General features: G+C 43.6%; 1 protein-coding gene across 2 annotated transcripts in view; it reads left to right on the top strand.

Annotated features, from left to right (window-relative positions):
* The first annotated feature begins 1,756 nt into the window (after window positions 1–1,756).
* USP7 (ubiquitin specific peptidase 7) overlaps window positions 1,757–22,490 on the top strand; it is a 70,888-nt gene continuing 50,154 nt past the window's right edge. For both annotated transcript variants that reach the window (XM_053957277.1, XM_053957276.1), the window contains exon 1: window positions 1,757–2,271. In XM_053957277.1, the coding sequence (XP_053813252.1) occupies window positions 2,190–2,271 (82 nt within the window). In that variant the 5' untranslated portion in view covers window positions 1,757–2,189. The remainder of the gene's footprint in view (window positions 2,272–22,490) is intronic.

Raw genomic sequence — 22,490 nt, 5'->3', positions numbered from 1 at the left:
TATGATTTAGGAGGTTGGAATGGAAGTCATTAGGAAAGAGTAATTGTTCTGGAGGTAATTATAGGAAAAGACTGGCAGTGGGGAATTCAAAGTTTAGGACATGAGGAGACTAAAGATACGTGCATCAATCTCTGTCTGAACATCTGTCCTAATCTCCCTCTTTTGCTGAGACACTTAAACCCAGATTTGGCAGATTTGTCATGTTTTTCTGCCTGGGTCAATCCTAACAAATAATTTCCAGTTCTGTAATTTATTTTCCTTTAAAAAGCTTTTGAAACTTCAGAAGACCAACAGGGAAAGTCAGAATATACTTTTTGAGAAGCAAATTACCAAATTAAGTGCTTGTAAAACCTGAACCTCCCACTACTATCCTCATCTTTGCTTATTTTTCTATTTTCTAGACCTGGAATTTACTTCTTAAGGCAGGGTTTCACACACCACAGTTGGAAATTATTTTCCTCCCCTGCCCACCGTGTAGACTCCTGGGCTGCTGAGAAGCCAGACACGTTGAATTTTCCCCTCAAATTGATTTTGCTTTGCTCATTTTATAGATTAGAAAAATAATTTTTAAAAATTCATTTATCTACTTGCAGGCAGACCAGCACTGCCTGCTTAGGTACATTTTCAGTCCCTTCAGGAGGCCCAATTTTGCATGTTCTGAGTCCTTCCCTTTGGAGACTATCCCGCTATCTGTTTCCCAGGATCCTGAAGTAAACACTGGACTGTTTAATGGAACTCTGCACGGTCTTCCAACTACTTTCATCCTTAAATGAAGTTGCTTCCTTCACTGCTCTAACGGCAGCCTGGACCAACCAGATATTATTTATTCACCCGCACCCCTGCCTTCTCCATCCATCCTGGGTAAACAGGTCTCTTCCCTGAGAGCGACTACCTCCTCCAGACAAGGCCCATGAAAAAACAGCGGCATGCAGGCGAGGAACAGTCTTGTTTACAGCAGATTTTTTCCCTTTTCACACATCACGCTAACACGTCCTTCACCCGCCCGCCCATGCCGCACAAGCAGCAGAGGGTGCCTGCCACGGACGGGCCGAGCCCCGCGCAAGGCCCACCCCGGCCAAGAGCCCCCGGCGCGGCCAGCCCCGGCTCCGGCTGCAGCCCCGTGCGGGAGAGGGTCCGCCATGAGCCCCCGCACGGCCACACACCCGCGGGCCGAGCGCAAGAGGCAACCGAGCCCACCGGAGCCGGGCCGGAGCCCCGTGGGTCCCGCGCGAGGCGGCCGGTGTCGGTGCGCGGCCGTGCGGGGCTCCCTCCGCTCCCGGCCGGGCCCGCACGGCGAGCACGGGGCGCGGCCCCACCAGCCAGAGCCGGGCCGAGCAGCGGGGTCTCCGCCGCCGCGGCCGCGAAGGGCCCGGCGGGCAGCGCAGAGCCGCGGCCGCGGCGCTCCCCGCGCAGGTGGCGGCGGCCCTGCGGGGAGGCCGCGGCGGCAGCGCCGGCCAGCCCCTGTCCCCGCCCCTCTCGGCCTCCTGGGGCGGCGGCGGCGGCCGCGGCGCTGTTCCCCTCCCTCCCTCGCTCGCTCGCTCCCTCCCTCCCTCCCCGGCTGCGGGGCTGTTCCCCCTCATGCGGATGTGACATTTCACGGCGTTACCGCAGCCGCCATTTTGAGGCACAGAGCGCTGGCGGCGGCGGAGCGGCAGCAGCGCGCCGGGGCTCGGGCGACGGGGGCGGCCCGCGGGCCGGGAGCGGCGAGCCGGGCGTCGGCCAGCGGCGGTGCCGGGGCGCCGGGGGGGGCGGGAGGGCACGGCAGGGGCCCCGCGGCGCCTCCCCGACTTCGCAGCGCCGCGGACACCTCGCCGGGGGAAGGGGAAGCGCCGGGCGCCGCCGGGCCCTGACTCCGGGTCTCCCGTCCCCCCCTCCCGGTCCCCTCCCCTCCGGCCCCCGGGGAAGCCGCCGCCCCCGGCCGGACCCTCCTCCCAGCCCCTTTTCCCCGACCGGGTGCCGCCGCCGAGATTGGGCGAATAGCGAGTAAATACGTGCGCGTCTCGCTGCCTCCGCCGGCGCCTCGCTCCCTACTCGCCGGAGCCCCGCCGCAGCCCCCCGAGCCGGGCGCCCAGTCCCGGCCGCTGCCGAGGCCCCGCCGCTCCTCCGCCCCTTCTCCTCCCGACACAGGCCCGCAGCCCCCCGCGGGAAAGGCCCAGCCCGCCGCCGCCGAGCCCCAGCCCCAGCCCGACATGAACCACCATCAGCAGCAGCAGCAGCACCAGAAGCCCGGGGAGCAGCAGCTGAGCGAGCCCGAGGACATGGAGATGGAAGGTAAAGCCGGGCAGGGCCCGCGCCCTCAACTCCGCGGAGAGTTTCCCCCTCGCCCCTCTGCCCCGCTCCCGGGGCTTCCCCCACCGCCGCGTCCCCTCGGGGATCCTGGGCCGCTCTCCGCGGTAAACACGCTCTGCCCGGGCCGCTCCTGCTGGCCCCGGCACCTCCGGGGCGCGGGGAGCGCTGCTCGGCGGGGCTGCGGGGGAACGCCGGGGAAAGTTGCGGTGCGGGGCCGGGGGAGACGGCCCGGGGGGCTCCGCAGGAATTTGCACCGCGGGAGGGGGAGGGCGCGGGGGAAGCGCCGCTACAAAAGGAGCCCCGCGCCCCCGGACCCTCGGAGCTTCCCGCCGGGCGTGGGGCGAGCCAGGGAGGGGGTACGGGGGTCCGGTCAAAGTAGTTGCCGTGATTCTGGGGCAGGGTTTTGCCTGGGGCGGGCGAAGGGGACGCGGCTGTCGCGGGGCTCCCCGGCGGGGCGGGCGGGGGGCTGCAGCCCTGCCCTGCCCGGCCGCTCATTGTATGCAGGCAGCTACGCTGCTCGCCATTTTTAATTAACCCTCCTCCGAGGGTTATTTACAGAACCCGCTGCCGGCCGGGCCTGCGCGGGTCGGCGGGCAGCGCTGGCCATGTGTAGCGCCTGCACAGCCCGCGGCCCGCATCCTGCACCGTCATGCAGTTGCGCTGGCTCCATAAAGGAGGCACTACGTTTGCATGTTCCCTACCCCCGTCCGGTGTAGTCTCCGGTGGTGCCTTTTGCGGGGCCTTTTTTTTTTTTTTTTTTTCCCCTTTCTCTTTTTTTGCATTGTGGTGTTGTTTTTGCACGCCCTCCCCTCCTCTGGACAACACCTTCCATCTGAATTCAATGCTGTAAAATTATTTTGGGCAAATGTGCGGCGGGGTTTCGTTCCCAAAGGAAGGACGGCCACAGTGAGCTAGCTACTCGTACCGATTGACTTGGAGGTCAAAACCACCAACTGCCTAAATATCCTTTAGAACGCCTGGCTGTGAAGATGACAATTCTCATTCAGCCGTTTTAGTCAAGAATGACATAAATACTCGCCAGCACAAGATATTTTGCTTGAAAACGGGACAATCGACTTAGTACATGCATCTTTCTGCTAAATAATAGCCATTGAAATTGGGAGGAGTGAAGGTGTTTCAGTGGAAGTTTGTCACAGTGACTATGAGATTACATTTCAGTATTAGAAGGTCATTACATAAAACCTGGCTTTTTAAAACATAGGTGTCTATTTCATACAATAATGGCTAGAACTTATTAGCTATCTAAGTTACTCTTCAGTTCTATTTTAGTAAAATCTTCAGAATGATTTTTCTATACAATGGGACAAATAAGTAAAAGGAGTCAAAACATACCTCCTATTTGTATACATACAAGTATTAGCATCTTTTGGGTTACAGTTTCCAGCAGATTGTTTGACAGTCATTAGTAATCTGCATTTTCTCAGTGTTTTCTCCTTTTTAAGTCCTTTAGAATATTGACTGTATTTACTGTGTTTATTTTGAATTTTGTGGGCTGGATGCTCTACTATGCTGGGCTCGCTGTGACATGCTGGACATTTTAATGCAGTTTAAGGGCGTCCTGAACTTCTCTGGATTGCACCCCCTCTGCCACTGGGAATACAGGAGTCCAGAATACTTGCAGAAGTCACTGATGGTTGTGAAAATCATGCTGGTGGCCACCTCCTTTGGAGGAAAGAGTCTTTGCACATGTCAACATAGTGACACTGAGAATACATCATTGTCTCAGAAATCTATTTGAAATCTATTAGACCACACACAGCTGATTCCAACTGATATGACATATTTGGCAATTTTTGAGACTTTACAGAACTGTCCATTTATGTAAAAACAAAACCAGAAAAGTTTAGCCTGTGGAGATTTTTTCTCATACTTTATTTTTCTTAGAGAAACATGTTAATTTCACTGGACTGCAGAGATCAGATTATTGCTAACTTTTATTAAAAGTTGACATCATGGGTAGATACTAATTTAATGTGTAAAACAATGTTTGTCATCTTAATATATGGGTGTTAGTGCTTTCTTTAGAGGTGTTTTCAAGCAGTGAGGAAAAGGCTTAATAACATGTAGTTAGCTTAATTTTAACATGCACAGAGCAGTATTGGATGCCATTCTTCAGTGAGTGATCACATTAGATTTAGGAGGCATTTGAAGAATGCACAGTGGAAAATTGCACATCTTGATTTGAAATTACTTGAAGGTTTGCTTAGTCTTTGTACTGCTACACCAGATGAACGATTTTTAAAGAGTGACATAGCAATTTCAGACGTAGTCAAAGTGGAATTAAACTCTTTGGGGTTGAATCAGATAATGGTATTTTGAGTGTTTGCTCTCATGTCCCTATTTTTTCCCCTCCCCTTTCCCTTATGACTAATTTACTCTTCCTTGATGACCTTATGGGCACTCTGTAAATGAAAGTACTACTGGACAGGGCTTTAGGACTTCATAAGGGATGAAGACATTTGCTTTAGAAAGAAAAACTTAATCTCTGCATGACGGAGGAAAGCAGCAGTCCCAGCTGCGGTAAGGGCCAGGCACACGCTCAGCAGCACCAGGGTGGTGCAGCCTCACCTGCTTGCAGGACTCGCTGCAATGCTGTCACCCCCTGTGTATTTAGTCCTGTTACCCGTGGGTGTTAGTAATCAGCTTTAGCCTTACTTGGGCTTGGCAGTAGTGAAATGTGGACAGAGAAACTTTAAATTGCAGAGCACAGTAGGGGTTGTGTTTCTGTAGCTGCAGGCAGCTACTTCCAAAGCCAAGGGGACACTTGGACATCACAGTGTTTGCTGCTTCTGGTTGTCTCCTCATGTACCACACCAGTGGTTGGGCTACTGCACCTTCCTGGGACTATTACAAACAGAATGTGGGGGGTTAAGATGCAGTTCAGGTTGTTAATTTGGTTCACCTTGCAGTCCCATTTAACACTGTGTGAATGTGGTGAGGGCATTGGGGCGGGAAGGAGCAAGAAGAGCAGCTTGAGGTAGCACAGATGCCAACAGTTACCTGGCCAAATTCTGTCACTGCTCCTGGATTCTGTGTGCACCCCTCATTTATTCACTGCTGCATAAGAGCATGTGATTCTGGCTGCCTTGGCTGCCTTTGGGCCGAAACAGAGTGGGAGTGTGCAGATGAGCCGTTGGTGCCTGGGTGTTAGATAAATTAACAGTTTGGGGTGGTGATTAGTAAATTATCCTGTGGAAATTTTGAGTTTATTTGTATGCTAAATAAATTTAGTGGAAGAAATAAATAATAGGTTTTTTGTACTGAAAGTAGGGTGTGTAGTTTGCTTTATCATACAAAGAATTAGGGCTGTAGCATTGCTAGTGAGTTGCTCTATAAAGTGTAATTGAATCCAAGTCTGATACTTTATATATGCTTGCTCTGTAACATCTTTTCACAAATGCGTGAGCTTCAAAGAACTCGGCTTAATACAAATCTACAGTTACATGTTGCATAGAGTTCTTTCATGAAAAGTCTCATTTGCAGCTTAATAACTGTAGGTTTCTCTTGTTTATAATTTGAATCTGTTTTTTTTGTAGGTTCAGCTTCTGCCCGTAGTTCCATAGGTACGTGTGTTTTTCCTTAGGGAAGTTTCTTTCCTGAAGTAGCCAGCACAGGCTTAGCAACACAGTGTCACAGGCAGGGAACATGCAGTGACTGGTAGTTCAGGTTGCACACTTGTGTTCTGTCTTTGTGTCAGTTCTGCAGCCTCTCAGGCAATGCCATCTTTTATGTTTTCCCTTAGTTTGGGCAATTTAAAATAGAGACTTGAATTGCAGGTGAAATGATGCAACATATGTACAAAAAAAAAAACCCAGGAAAAACCTGTGTGTATGTGAAAATTTTAAAATCACACTATTTTCCTGTTTCCATGCAGCTGAAAGTTTGTGCTCCTTGCTCATTCCTGTTTTGCTCATTACTGACAGAATTTGCTACATTTCAGACCCACTGTGGAATACTGATCTCAAATACTTAACTTATTTTTCTGACTTCTGAATGCTTGCTTCCCTCTCATATTTTGTCCTCATTAGCTTTCTCAATTCCTGGCAATTTAATATCATTTGCATATATAAACCCGTGTTCACTTTTTCTGCTTGTTTCTATGCCTTCCTCCTGAAGGCCTGTATCCCACTTTTACCCTGCGCTCCTTTGCTGTCTTCAATGTTGCTTTTAGCCAGGTGGTGATAAAATGGGGCTGTGTGTTTGAGAGGAGGATATGCAGACTAATTTCATGATACAGCTGTGGGTATCTGCTTGTTTATGTGTTCTTCCTGCCCCTTCCCCTCTCCAGCATTTTCCATGAAATAGATGATGGTCAAGTGAGGGAATATAAAAATGCTGATGGAGTGGACAATGAGCAAAATTAAGTTAATTTTGGGGTTACACCTACAGCAAAGAACCAGGCCTGACCTCTTACTCACAATAATGATCATGTTTGGTAGCTCTGGAAACAGCTTGCTTAGCCTTGGGAGAAGATGTGCTTTGGATCATTCTCAAGTAGGCACTTCATGCCAACCACAAAAACGGCCTTGGTGGCTTCTGAGGAGTGCAAGCTATGTCTGGAGTTCCTTCTGTGCATTCTCCATAAACTGGGTTCTCACTAAGTTGTCAGATTTAGTAAACTCTGCGAAGAAGTGGAATAGTGGAAAATGTGTGCAAGCTTCAGAGGGAAGTGCAGATCCCACACTCCTCAGGATGAGCTCTGTATCTCAGACTTCCTTAGAGCACTCCAGTTGTTCCATGCTGTTGGCTGAATTCGGAAGTGGTAAAAACTGCTCCCTGTTGTTCCTAGGGAGTTAAACAAAGTAATGTAGCAAGCTGTCAAGTTGTGTGAGGAGAAGCAATAAGAGCCCAAACTACTGTAAAAAAGCAGGTGGAGATAGTTGTTTAAAACTAACTGAATCAGTTTCATTGCTGCAAAGTAATTTATCACAAGAAAATCTAAACAGTGCATCCAGCCTGTAGCAGTTAAACCAGTTTAGCCAGTACATCTTGCATGACATCATTTGATATTTGGGGTAAGGGTGAAAATGAACTGGTTTACAGCTTGTGAAGCATCCAATTCTTCTTGAATGATAATAAATTAAAAATAGGACATTGTTTGTGTTAGTTTGTGCCTTTGAGGTTGCTTTAGTTTGACTTTGTATCTTGGGGCTGTAGGGCTTAGGGCTGTTGATTGTGAAGGAGTAAAATACTGAGAGGCTTGCAATACAAATTATTAGTAATCCATAGCAAGTATGCTTTTTCTCTTGAAATACATATGTGTATTAATATATTCAAAATCTGCTACATACTGATTTGACATTACCAGACACAAGGTTAACAGTTATTAAAAAGCATTCTGATAAGTAGAAGGGGGGCTGGAGATGGGCCATCTTATTTGTCAAGTTATTAAATATATAGTGTTGTTTTCTGAAACATTTCCATTGGCCTCTCTAATGTATTTTGCTGCAGTGGTTATAGCATTTTAATTTCATATAATAGCAAAAAGAGTGAAAGTGCACCTAATAAGTGGCGATGGCTGTAGCATAATCTGTGTAACATTTTAATATTTCTGCTAATCCATTTATTTTTCATCTTGCCTTGCTGATTGTAGTAAAACTATTTCTGTAAGTTTAGAAACATTGAATAGGGTTTGAATGACTAGCCAGCAAAATGAAGAATGGTTAACTTGGAAATAGTGTCTTATTCTGACTTTGATTTGCCTAGATTCCCTAGAAGGCTGAGATTTTGTCCACTAGAAATAATTAGGCTTCTAGAAATCAGTAGATGGATTTTGAAAATACTGTACTATTTCCAGATTGGGGAAGACTGTGTTAATCTTACTGTAGTGTGTAAGAATCTTGGGGATTCTCTTCAGAATTTAAAAATACATTTGAAAACTGTTTTATATTGGATTTGATATGATCTAGAATATCACAATTTGTTTGTTCAGTGTAACAGCATGGGCATATTTGTTAGGCAAAATGTGTTAAAAATATGGAGATTAAGTGATAAATTTTGAGAAAATTTAAATTCCTTGCTGTAATCAATAGAGCATAGCTCAGTTAGTGTTTTTAATTGCTGTTTGGCAGCTGTTTGAAACATTACCAAAATAAGTCATTCCTGACCCATATAATAGTGAAGATTTAAACAAAACCATCATGCTCTGTAGCATCAAATGTCTTAGGAGAACAGGATGTTCACTGTCTGCAAACCTGAGTTCTCCCTGACTGCAGCTGTAAAGTGAGCTTCAGAGTGATGCCACTCAGAGAAGGTGTGCCAGGAGCACCCTGCTTAACTTGGGGAAGAAAAAACACTGTTCCCTCAGCCTGTTCTTGCATATGTGCTGGTCTATGGATCTAGACAGTCTTCCAGGAGTCCTGAACACCATCAGCTTTTCTGCAGCAGAACCAGCCCCTCGGCTGGCACTCCAAAGCATATTGCAAGCCAGAGGAAGATGATGTGGATAGTGAGCTGGGATGTCGTATGAGGAGAAAGTTCAAAATAGATTTTTTTTTTTTTTAGCAGTACTGCAGTATTTTGAAACCTAGGAGAGGTGATGAATTTTTTTTTTAATATAGTCACATCTCCTTGATATGAAACATAAAATTGCTGGGAAACAGAACTTGGAGCTTTATATGTTGTGTGTTAAGTGGTTTAATGCACTTCAGTAGAACTTGATTTAAATGCAGAAATCTGTGAAAATTATTAAGGTAATTTTTCATAATTCCCCTTTTCTTAGTGTAAATAGCAAAGGATGTGTAGGAGTGTCATTGGTGTTCACTGAACTCTTATCTTGATCATCTGATGATTTCACAAGGCGCAGCGTAAGGATGTTTTTTAAGAATATGGCATCTCCAGCTGTGCATGTGTGTTTTGGTAAAGGTTTAAGGACAGTTCTGGTTTAGCCTTCTAAATGTGATGTTACCCTACTACAACAATTGGATGAATTTCTGCCATGTTTGAAAAAATGAATGGTTGTGTATTCCCAGAACAGAGATTTTCCTCCCCATGCATTTCAGTGAGTTTTCTGATATTCCTGATACTGCTCAGCAGAACTTTGGTGGAGATTTTGATGAAGTGTGAGAGTACCTATTAAAACTTGGTGATGGCTTTAAACTCCAAATACAACTTAGGAGGTTAATAGTCCTTCTGATAAGTAGATCAATCATTAGTGGTGTGAATTGGTTTCATAAAATACGCAGACAGTGAATTAAAAAGGTACAGACATTACATCTATCTTTAGTAGATAAGGTAAAAAATAATGTTATTTATTTTAATACATGACATTTAAGAAGGGAGAAATTACATTTCTAAGAAGAGAAACAGACTTCCCAGTATACAACCAACACATTGTTGTGGGAGGAAGCCACCCTGTCCAGGCACTGGGGCGGCTGTGCCACTCCCTCTTGTTGCTCCCATGTGCAGCTGAGCCTGTATCCCTCAGCAGAGGAGGAGGACTTTTGGGTGGGTGCTTTGAACTTGCCAATGTTCTGCAGTTCTCCCACTGTGCTGGACATGATTGTGGCAATGGCATAGGCTTGTATACCAGCATTCCAGTGTGCAGGTATTAGGGTCTAAAGGTTGGCCACCCTGTGCCTGGGATCTGTATTTCTGTGCATTGCTATTTTGCTCATCAGCTGTGATAAGGGACCATTATGGATCTGGTCCTACCAGGCTGCCTCAGCCCCCCTGTATGACTGTGCTCTTTAGCCCCCTGTATGGACAGTAACCTGTTGCATTTTTTAGTCGTGGCAGTTTCTGATTGGAAAAGAATGAAGAGATTGAGAAATATTTGGGCAGTGAACATTTTCTTTTATTTTTATTATTTTTTCCTTCCCCTCCCATCTAAAAATGCATATTGTCTTAGAGTGGAATTCTGAATCCTAGTACAGGGCCAAGGTGATTTCTGCATCATATTTGGTTTTTTCCAAGACCTGAGATCACTTCATTTGGAGGTGGGGCAGAACTTGGATCCTCCCTTCCTGCTCACAAATCCAGACAGTGCTCTTGATGCAGCTGCCTCTTTGCTGCTCAGTAGTAGTGTCTCAGTTACTTATAACCAGGTATTTCTGGTACCTGCAATCAGGTAACAATTTTTAGGCACAAGTTTTCTTTCAGAGCATATCTTACTTCTTCCAGTTAGATAAATGGTTACTTTGCTTCTGTTACAGATGGAGCTGACTGGACACTCACATGCTGCTGTGTGGGTATACAGGCTTCAGGTCCTAAGACAATGTGAGGTGTACTTGCTGTAAAAGGAAATTTGCTTAAGCAGAGTCTCTGTGAACCTTTTATTGTTCATTAAAACAAGCTAAGGATTAGTTAGATTTCCTTCTCCCTTGGGAATAGCAAGGAACTGACCTCTTCTAAAGAATTCTTCACCTGGTTAAGTTTTAGTTGCTTAATAATATCAAGGCCTGAACCTAATTCTAGAGAACAGGAGAAACTATTAGAAGTTGAACACAGAGATAACTCAAATATGTCTGTATAGTATATGGATTAAATAGTGGGTCACAAGGCACATGCAAAACTCTCCCTGCTAATAGCAATTAGAGTAGTGGTATTTCATGGTTTTCATCTGCTTTCCTCTCTTTCTCATTCTTCCTGTGTGGCTTTCACCTCCTCTATTTCAGTCTGACTGCTTTAAATACTTCTTGCACTCTGCATCAAAAACCAGTCCCCTTAAAAACGAATATAACACTTCGTAGTATTTTTGTTATGCCACAAAGGTAACCATAAGCTTAAGTGTTGGGTTTTTTCTTTTTTTTTTTCTTCTTCCTAAAAGTGTCCTTATGGCTGAAGAACTAAAAATAAGCAACAGTAAAATCAACCCCAGATCTGCCAGAACTAAAAACTGACTAATAATTTCTTTAAAAGTAGTTAGTTCTGAAAGCTTAACCACAGAATTTTATAATAATTGGTTTTTTTCCTTCAAATATACTGCTTCAGATCCATATTGATTTAAAATATTTCCTTATCCTCAGCAGATTTGTACTGTTTTTTCAACTTCTTTTGTTCATCAGGCTCATGCTTTGACCTAATACCTGTGCCCTGGAGTGTATTACCCAACGTAGGAGAGAGGGCTGGTGTGGGAAGGATGTGGTCCTTACTGGAAAGGATTCTTGTGGTTTCCCTCTGAAGGAGGGAAAGCTGTGCAGCTCCTTTGCTTATCAGCAGAGCTCTGCTGGGGAAACCCTCTTGATTTTGATAATAGCACAGATTAATGGGAAAGTAATTAGGAAGTTGCACAAGAATGGATCTCGTTGTGCCTGTGTCAGTTGCCTGTTGATAAGCCATGGCTGCTGTGTCCCCTGTGCTGGGCTGGAGATCAAGGGTCAGGCCCAGGGGCTCTTCAGTCCCTGCAGCTGAGCTGGCTCTGGGGCAGGTTGGGGTGTGGAGGTGGGACTGACCATGTTGGCATTGCCACTGAAGGAAAGGTGTGTGGAACCTCGGCATCTGTCTTCAGGCTTTTCAACTCGGGATAAAAACACTTCAGCTTTATTGGTCAGTGACCTCTCTTGCTGGATTAAGAAAACATCCCAACTAATTCTATAAGACCTTTCAGCATCCTGCAGTTACAATGAACTGAGTGCAGTGAGAGCCCATGCCTCAAGTGGTTCTCCTCAGTGTGTTAATCTGTTTCTTGTCTTTCAGATCATACATACCCCAGAAGTGTTTGTGTAAATCTGTATTTCAACTAATAATTAAGATTAATAAAAATTTAGGTACTTTATGCCACCTTTGAAGAACAAAACTGAGGTCAAATCCAAGAATATGGTATGTGATTGCTTGAGGTAAAGCTTACGCAAGATCTGAACATGAGCCATGGGAGCCTCGCTTATGTGTAAACACTTACTTTTGCTGGTGAAGTTGTACCAGTAGCACTGAATTCAACACAGCCTGCATCTTGAAGGCCCATTTTGTTCAAGTTTATTATTATTGTCACCTCTCTTTTGTTCAAATTAGTCCAGCAGAAGCCCACTTAGCAGCTGTGTGTGTTTGACCTCTCTGGAGCTAGAGACATCAAAGGTCTCCCACATCCAAGGAGTCTCTTGGCTGGTACAGTGTCAGGTGGCTATGCAGCATTCCAGCTGAGAATAATGCCTGCAAGAAAGAGGAACTTAACCCAAAATTGAGCACAAACTGCATGGAAGGTCCTTGATTCTGGTCTGGGCACCAGACTTCATGATATCAGATGACTTTTACATGCTGCTGAGAGCCAGGGGAAGAGTTGTGTCTAGTTCACTTCAATGTTGCTACAGAGAAGAGGTTGTCTTCTAGAGCAGGGTTTTTTGACCTCTGTGCTTCCCTTTTGCCTCCTTGCTCATAAGGAGATGAATGAAGAGATCTGAATTTAAAATAACTTCCTTATTTTGTGTTTATTTTTAACCTAGCTCAGTTCACTTGTTTGGCCCTACAGACAAGTGGGTCAACTGTACTGAGGAGGCAGGAGGATGAGAAAATTCTTAAGCCATTAATGGCATCTCTAACTTGTTTTTAAAACATACCCAAGACCCTTTATTGGGCACCTGGGCCTGTCTCCCCCAGGAAATGCCTTGCAGGCCTGTAACAAAGTTCCAAAGGTATAAAATCCAAGTTTACAGAGCTCTTGTGCAGACACATGGTTTTACCATTATAAAAATTGAATGTTGTTCAGATGCAAACCACTTCTGGGGATGAAGTTGTTCCTATTATATGTCTGCTTCTGCATGTCTTCATTTCTTTTACTTATTTTTTTTCTTTTCTTCCCACAAGGGTATTCTTTGTAGCTTAATATAGCTTCTTCCATTTTCTAGCTTGGAGATGTATCTGAAGGGTTTCACCTGTACAAAGTGGGTTACTATTTTCTGTTTCAAGTACATATTAAAAAGTCAAACAGTTACCTAATTTAAATTAATAAATTTAAATAATAATATAAAATATAAAATTAAATAATAATTTAAATTAAATTATTATCTAAATTTATTTGTGGGTGTTTTAGTCTCCTGTCCAAGTTGTCTTTTTGTGTGGGATGAAAATTTCCAGCTTGCATTCAGACCTGGAGTTAGTATTTACTGCAGCTGTTTGATCAGCCACAGTTTCTGGCCAGTGTAATGGTACTAATTTATACAGGAGACACTGATTTCTGGAAGATTGTTAGATCATAAAGGTTTTTAGCAGTGTGTTAGAAGCAGAGAGTTTCAGAGTTAACCTGCTTCCTGATCTGGAAAGTTTGCAGAAGAAGATGCATGAAATTTGTCATTTTGAATTCACCTTAAAGTGTGCTTATTGCTATTAGCATCACATTCATAGGTTAGACCTAAGAAGGTAAAACTGGCTTAGAACTGATGAGCTTAGTGCTAGACAGGGTCTAGTTAGCATAGCTGGAGCAAAATGTTGGCAGAGATTACCTGGGCTAATGCTAATTTTTGATCTCTCATTTTTAATATACCTTGAAATGCACATTAACCACCTCAGATGCATGCTTTATTAAATCAAAGGATGGGTGTACAATAGAATTATTTAAAATGTTGGCAGCATACAGCTTTGTAAATAGATATTTGTGTTTTCTGCAGTAAGAAATTTTTAAAGTGGAGTTGTTGAGCAATTATGGTTGATTTCTACCCTAAATATGGACCGTTGCTTTCTGTGAGAAGCTAGTGTTGTAAACCCACTGGTGTTGTAAACCCACCGCTGGTAGTGTGCAATTTTGATTTCTACATCATGCTCAGAAATTTGGGGAGGGGTTATTCATTTGGTAACTTGCTTCTCCAGAGGGGATGTACTGCAGCCCGTAGCAGTCCTGTTCCTGACAGCACTTCCTTCCAGCTGGGTGACCTGTTGGGATGCCAGGACACTGCTCTGTGCTCCTGTGTTTCCCAGGTGAGGGTGCACCAAAGGTAGAGGAAGGGCTGCCTTGGGAGGAGAAGCTTTGAAAATATGTAGCTGCTTCCAAAAGAAAAACTGTGCCCTACCTCCTGGACCAGTTCAGAAGGGCACCTGGAGAAGTGGGCAGCTGGGAAGAATGCCTTGTTTTGGCTGCAGCCTTGTCTAGGGGCTCCTTGGGCCTGAGCAGAGGAGAGGCTGGAGGGATACCTGCTGCTTTTTCCTGCTGCCACCGAGAAAGAAGATGGTGTGTTAACTGCCTGCCAGGCAGGGAGTGGTGCCAGCACTCGGCTCACATGGAATTTTAAGTGGTATATGTTCACTTCAGAAGTTCAGCTTATATTCAAAAGATAGCTGTATACTTGGCTGTGTTGAGTGGCCTTGAATTTTCTGGGAGCTGGAATGCTTTCCTCACCATACTGTTTTTCTTTCCCATGTTGATTCACTCACCAAGATCTGTAACTAAGTTCTGTAGTGGTTGAATGCATGCAGCTGCCTCCTTGATCTGCAGAGAAATTTCGGCTGTCTCTGTAATCTTCAGCAGCAGCAGAAGCTATTTTAAGATGCTATTTTAATGATAGTCCAGCACCTGAATATACCTGAATAATTTGATTTATGGCCTACTCAGATTGCTTAAACACTTTGTGTTGTAAGATTTGGAAGAAAATACAAATTGCTGTAGATATACCACTTGCAGTGGTGAGAAATACAGTCTCCTTTCCACAGAGTTCTACCAGCTCTTTGAGATGTGTTCTTTCAAGCAACAATAAATACAAGGATTGGAGTTAAGTTGTTGGAGCTATATTGAAGTGCATGTTACCAGTTTAAAGAGTTAATAGAGCACCAGTGAGAGAGCAGGAGCCAGCAGTGGCAGGAACAGCTCTTGTGTGCACATCATGTACCTGCTGAGGTTTTCACTCATCCTCTCTGTATTTCTGAACAAAACTCAAAAATTGAAAACCCTTAATGCCCTAGAAGTCCTGCTTTTCTTTCTGTTTCCCCCGAAGATAAAGTATCATGAAGTTTATGGACCTGTGAGAGCACAGATTCTGATTGTTGGATGTTGAGAAACTGCATTGCTGGCACTTGGATTGCTGATCCTGTTCAAGATCTGGCCAGACCAAGTATATGAAATAAAATGTAGGGTCATTTCTTTGATCTCAGATAAGGTATTTATGTAAATCAAGTATTACAATAATAGTGTCAGTAATACTAAAATAATGTAAATTCTATAAATGATACCAATACTACTGTTTCTGATTTAGTCCTCACAGAACAGAAAGTGTGAAAGCTGTATCTTGTTGACCAATCTGATTGCATAGTTGTTAAAACTGATAACAAAAATCTCATGGAAACTCTGCACGTCCAGCAGACTTTTTTTCCTAAAAAAAAGTCATAATTGTCCCTAGAACAGCAGTTGTAGCTTGCAGTTAATGCAGTGCAGGCAGTGCTGTTGTGTAGCAGGAGTTTGTCAGTCCGTGCTGGTTTTTAACCTCAGCTGCAGAGGGATGCCAGGATTCTGCTGGAGTGCTTGGGACCAGTGTCTTGAGTTTGTCTGTATGTGTGCAATTGCATGGGGGTGCAATTATTGGTAGATGTGGAATAATCTTTCCTCTTCCCCAGTAGCTGGAGCTCAGCTTTCAAGTGAAAGTTCCCTGTACAGCTCATCAGGCTGAGTTCAGAACTGTGCCTGAGAAGGAAGCTTGCAGGGATTGGGAGTGTGCTCAGACTTCAGGATTGTATTAGGGCAGGGAATAAGCACTTTTGGCATTGAAATCTTTACATTTGTAGCCTTTCTGTATGCTTGAGAAATTTGTGGAGTTGATTGCTAATAGGATTTGCAGAAAATAACGAAAATATCCTTCCCCCCAATTATAAACCCAAATTTGGCTGTGAACACTGTATGTGTTTAGGTATAATGGTAATAGCAAGAGCTAAAGCCAGATGCCTGTAAGTTAATTGAAAGGTGTTTCTCTTTGTTCTGGGGTCATTTATTCTGTGTCAGCTTTTGAAGTAAATATGTTCATTTTCAAAGAGAGAGAGTGGCATTTGCAGTGTTTTGAGCACTGAAGGAGCACCTTTTTGTCTTGCATTGTGCAACCCAGCAGTGGTGGATGTGGTATTTTTCCTGTGTGTGCAGCCTGGTCCTTGGGGTGCATTGCCTCTCTCCTGCAATTCAGCTGCAAGTGGCTTAAATCCCAGGGCCCTGCCTTGAAAGAGCAGGATGGGGAGATCCTACAGCTTGATAGAAGTTTTCTGATAAAATCTCAGAGGTCTCTAGAATCCCACAGATTATCATCTAGATGTTTAGTGAAATATCTTGTTTACCCAGATTGTCCAAGTCAAAGTGAGACAAAGATGTACTCAGCCTGTCCCCTTGTCTGTGTTTCTCTCTTTTTGGTCTTGTGGGGTTTCTTTGATCTTAAAGCTTGCTGAAAATGCATCAATAATAACACATCCACAAGGGACATTAAAATACCTGAGCGTGGCCATATGAATTAACAGTGTATGTTTATTTTAACATTTTTATGGTCAAAGGATGTAACAGGGGGAAAAAGGTACGTCTGCTAGGTAAAAATCTAGACAGTGTGTTGTGTCTGATGGGGTTTGTGAACAAGCTTAAACAGGTAAAGACTCTCCTGTTACATGTGCAGAGATAAATTTCCTGTTGTGTAGCTTAGCTGTTTGAAGTATGCCAGTGTTGTGTTACCACCCAGATAAACACAGCACTGCCACTTGTAGCCCACCTGGCTTCCGTAGGTAAAATAAGTGAATATTCTTTGAAAGGGGCGCTTTGGTTCTTTTGCTGGTCTGAGAGCTGTGCCCCAGAGAGCAGCTTCTCCTCCCTGATAACCTCCAGCAAAATAACCACTAAAGTAACCATTCTCTTTTCAGTCCCTGTCTATTTTATCTTCTCCTTTTTTAAAATTGTCTTTTATATCTCTTCTTATCCTTTATTGCAAAGGCACAGTGTGTCTCTTCCTTTCTTTCAGAGAAAAAGTTTCCCTCTCCGGAAGGGATAACAGTTGCAGTTAAATTATCACTGTCTCTAGTAATTCTTAAATCCTGCTCTAATTCTGATTTTGACCAGTAACATCTGGAGCTTGTTTGAGGTTTGGGTCAGACCTGACTGTAATGGCATTTAAATTGGAACTCTCTGCTTCATTTCAGTTAGTTTAATGAATAAAAAAAAAAAATAGTCACTTTTCAGTGGAAAAACCTGCAAATAATGCACATTAATTACAGATACTTTTTTTTTTTGCATGTACTTCTATTTCTTCAGCAAGATCTCTTAAATCAAGTCCTCTCTGCTTCTGAAAGAAGGAACATCCTTATGGCTTCTTAATTGATTTTTTTTTGATGAAAAAGGTCTGGAGCTAAGGAAGTGCCAGGAATTACATACTAGACAGTTTGTGGTGTACCTCTGTGTTTGGTTTATTTTTCTCTTCTCCCCTGTGATCCACTGCCATGCACTATCCCATGCTCACACCCCTTCAAAGAAAACTGTTATCAGTTCCAAAGTCATGGAAAAGTAGTCCAGGAAAACGAGAGGCAATGAGGATCCAGAAGTGGGGAGGACTGACCAAAAAAATCTGCTCTTGTATGCTCCAAAGATATACTCCAAATAGTGAAAAGATATACTCCAAATAGTGAGAGCATTTGTGGGGTAAAAGTCGTAGCAGGAAATGTGAATGGACTAACTGGAGCAAAAGAAGTGGGAGTAGTGAGGGTTTCCGTCCCAGCTGTGTGTGAGGTTGTAGTGGCTGATGATGACACAGACCACAAAATGCTGCATTATTAAGAGAGAAAAATACAGGGTGTGGAGTAAACTTAAGGGACTTTGATTCTTCCTTTGTCTCAGGACAACACATTCATCATCAATAGAATAAGGAATTTGAGATACAGCTCACTTTGGTGATGGTGTTTATACCAGCTTCTAGCCAGAGGCAAAGCAGGAAGGCAGTAATTAATTTTGGAAGTCCTCAAAGTTTGCTTCAGATGAGTGGCACTAGCAGTGGAGTGAAAGTAGAAGCAGTTGGGAAGATTTGCCAGAAAGAACAGAGTATTGAGATTGGGAATGTGTTTCTGGAGTTAGGGTGTTCTGCAAAGCATAAGAAAGATGTAATTCACTGAGTGACACGCAGTAGCCAACTGTCCTACAATGTGTTTTCAAGTCTGTTTTGTTGCCTTTATGTTCTAAGAATAGTTGACCAGAAAGCTATTGAAATACTGTCTGAGGATTTGGCTCATGAAACAAAAAATAAATGTAATGTGTAGTAAGAAAGTAAATATGCAACAAACATGTGAGCAGTGAAATACAATTTCCTCCTCAGAATTTCTGATGAAAAATGTGTTAATTATAATTGCTGCCACATGTGAAGTAACTTGGTTTTCCACAGAAAGAGAAGAATTTTGACCAACTTGTTTTGTCTCCCTTTACAAGGGAAAACTAATCTGGGTAATTATTTGGGATGGTGACACATCAGGACATTTCTGAGAGCACTGAAATATCCAAGAGCCCCACCATATACAATAAACTCCATCAGAAGCATCATTATCCCTCCGCTTCTGCCATTTGGTTGCTCTTTAAAATGAAATGAAAATAAAATTACATATGTGTGAGGTCTTCCTTCTTGAAGACATCTTTCAAATTTCTGTTTCTGAAATAGTTGTTTGCATAAACCATGTAGTTTTGAAGTTTGCAGCTGCAGATGTTCCTGTATAAGGTACAGGGGTCAAGAAGCTCTGTCTGTGATGAGGTTCTAAGATTGCTGGTTTAGAGGTGTTCCAGTGTGTATCAGTAGGTTCTTCTTTATTCTTGTTTGTATTGCAAGTTGCTCAGGTTTGCAGATCTGAATTTGGCTGTTCACAGCTAATGTGCCTGTGGAGTACACAGCAGTTTCTTTGCCTCTTGGATTTCAGTGTGTTTGTGTTAGGATTTGGAAAAGCAAGTTAGCCTCAAAATCTGTATATGGCTGGGTCTGTATGCTGTTTTCTCTAGAATACAGAGAATATAACTTCATTCCTGATTGTGATTGCTTAACTAATAGGCCTGGGGAAGCAGGGACTTGGTTCCTTGGTCCCATGGCAGCCTGTTTGGCACCAGAACAGCTGGTTGGCTATTTAACACTGAATAGTTAAACAGGAAAAGCTTTCTCAGTCACTTAAAAGTTTCCTTTTGTTTTCAGTAAGAAAAGAATGTGACTTAAAATTGCTGACAAAGAAAAAGTGATAAAATTGTCAGTGGAGTGCTTAACTGAGGATTACAAAGTTCCTGTTCTGCATTCTTTTAAGAATTCCCTGGTAAATAGTGGAGACTGACACCCGAGATTCCATACAAAACAGTCTTTCAGCTGTGTTATTTGTTTGAAGAAAGTTGTTCTCCGTGTAGGTAGTATTAAATAATTAACACTGTTTAGTGCTAATTTTGGTGTCTGCTAACGTTTGGATGTTTTCAGTACAGTAACTTTCATCTTCAAAGCAGTGAAGTGAAGCTGATCTTTTTACAACAATAATCAGCTCTTTCTTAGAGCCTAAGTAATAATTTTCTTCCACTAACACTTGGGGGTAGAAAGGTTGCTGTCAGAATGGAAAGGGAAAATAAAGGTTAAATCTTAGTTAAAACGAATGATAAAGAAAGTGTAAACTGCTTTGGGATTTAATGGTTCTGTTTTAGAGACTCAAACTCTTGAATCAATGCTCTGTTAAGGCTTCCAAAATTGTTTTAATGGTTGCTAGTGTTCATGCTACAAAGTAGAAGAAAACAGCCACCTGGCAGATGATTCAGTAGATTAAGGCTGGCCAGAAATTTAATGGTTGGGGTTTCTTGGGAGTGTCTAGACCCCAAAAATCTTCATGGAGACTCCAGTTTAAATGGGGACACTGATGGAGGGAAGGGGATTTCCAAATGGGAGCAGGATGGGGTAAATCACCCCACAGTCTCTGCTCCCTGGGGCACCAGCCCTGAGCCTTTTTCATTTTCAAGGCAGGGACATCACCAAATCTCCCATCCCAGCTTGGCACGGTCATTCTGTGTTCGTCCTCTTTGGTCAGGGAAGCCTTTGTAGGACATGGCGCAGCACTAACAGGCAAGGCTGGAAAATTGAGCTTATTAAGGAGCAACCTCAAAAGCTCTTGAGAACCATGTCTTTTAGGAATTTGGGAAACTAGTGGAGAATAGAACTCTGAAATCTATGTCTTCGAGAACAAGAAAGCAACTTCTCTTCCAGATCATCCCATTTGAAAAAGGAACATTTTTTTTGTTTTGCGTATTTTGCAGTTGTTAGTTTTAGATGAGAGCGTAATTACTTCTTGTTAATTACATCAAAAACAAACGTTAAAATTACCCCATAGTGTAGATTTTTTTTTGTAGTAGGAATCTCTTAAAATCATGGTTTGCTATTATACTTGAAATGTATCTGTTACTAAACACAGTGAAAACTGAATTTCAGTAGAAAAGAATGATTTTGTCAGCAGTGCTCCCTGTATGGCTGGCAGGAAGCAGTGAATGTTCCTGTGTTACCAGGCTGTGCACGTGTATCAGTTCACATAAAGGACTTAACAGAGCAACCTCAAACCTCAAGCCTTGAATGGTTTAATTGTTGTTGTCATTTCCCCCACGGTTAATCTACACTTGTAAAAGCGACCCTGATGTGAGGTTAGGATTTATCAGCACCGGGCACCCCACACTAATTGGTTCAGCTCTGCACTTCACAGGTGCTTCTTCAGAGCAGAGGCTGCTTGGAGCAGTTCCCTGCTCAAACCAGAAGGAAACACACCTGGGTGTGTGGGGCTGATCCTGCTCCCAGCCCCACACTGCCTGGATGCTTCTCCACAACTGGGAATGGTTTTCCTGAAGTGAAAGAGAAGTATGACTTGGGCCTGCTCTTTATTTTGAATGAAAAGTGCCAAACACTTCAGCCATAGGCAGTTCTTCTCTACAGTAAAGTTTTATAGATTCTGCAAAACTGTTCTCAGTCAAGCATTTTCAGGTTTTTAAAAATACTTTAGGCTAGTAACAGGTTTTTTGTATGAATGTTCAAAAGTTCCTTATGGAAACCCTGAATATTTGCATAAGATTAGCCAGCCTGGACTGAGCAAAAATTGTTTAACCTGGTGTGTTGAGGTCTGTGAGTGGCAAATGCTGATGTTAACGATGAGTGCAGGGGAGGGATGGCAAGTTCCCTTTGCTGCTGTGCACACCCCGAGGGTGTCTGAGCCTGGCCACGCTGCCTCTACCTTTTCACTGCTCCTCAGAATCTTCTTCCATTCACTGCATCGCCTTTGGAAGTGAACTGGGAATAATAAAAGCTTTGTGTAAGCTCACTGTGCTGCTGCATTTCGAGCACTGCGTGCACCCTAGTTAACAGCCTTGCTTCCCTCCTCCATCTTGAAGAGGTATAGGAGAAATAAAGTTACAACAAGGAAAATAAAGATGGTACAAGGTATCAAATGGCTGTTTAGAGGTATTGGTCTGAGTAGACTGGGGAGGGTCCTGGATAACTTAGGAAAGATGTGCTAAAAGTCTGGAGAGCAGATTTTGTTTCTTTAAACTTGCATTCTGGTAATTTAGTATGAAGTCCCTTGTATATTATAAGTAGTGGAAAATCCCGTATCCCCCTCTATTCATGAAGAAGCCAAACGAGCACACACGACAGTCTTGATTTACAGTTTTTCTGTATAAACAATACCTTTCTGCTTCCATATTGCATTTCAGTTTGCTCTAGTACTCAGTGCACTGTGCTAATTAGAGCCTGTAGTGGTTCTTGGTTGCAGAAGCTACCACCTCAAGGAAAATGTAATCAGATACTGTGCTACTGAGATCTTCCAGTTATGCATCCCAACTGGGCAGTGTATGCATCCAGGGGCATGGCAGAGATCACCACTCCTTGTGTCCTCAGGGACACAGTTTTTGCATTTTTCTAGATTTGCCATGAGACTAACAGATGAACTTTGGAGATGCTTTGGCCTGGGATTTCAGGCTGCTTTGCTGTAACAGCCACCTCTGAAACACATTCCAGAGTTATCCTCAAAGGAGTTCTTTCTTGTGAGCGTATTTGATGTTGACTCCTTTACTATGCATCAAAGAAGTCTGGATTTAAGCTTGTTTGTGTTGTCAGGTGAGAAGGAAATACAATTCACTGTGCTTGCCTGCTTTTTCACAGTTTTATATAATTTTTAATGTTATTTTCTTGAATATTATTTATTTGCCTTTCCTTCTTCTCACCTAGTCTAGAACTACCAGCTGCCTGCAACCACTGAGTCAGATTCTGTGAACCTGGAATACCTTATGTATCTATCCATTTCTCTGCACACCTGGGAGCATGAGGAAG

This window comes from Vidua chalybeata, chromosome 16 (genome assembly GCF_026979565.1).
Source record: "Vidua chalybeata isolate OUT-0048 chromosome 16, bVidCha1 merged haplotype, whole genome shotgun sequence".
NCBI classification, from domain to species: Eukaryota; Metazoa; Chordata; class Aves; order Passeriformes; family Viduidae; genus Vidua; species Vidua chalybeata.
The sequence above is the reverse complement of the archived record's forward strand: the minus strand, read 5'-3'. Positions and strand labels throughout refer to the sequence as shown.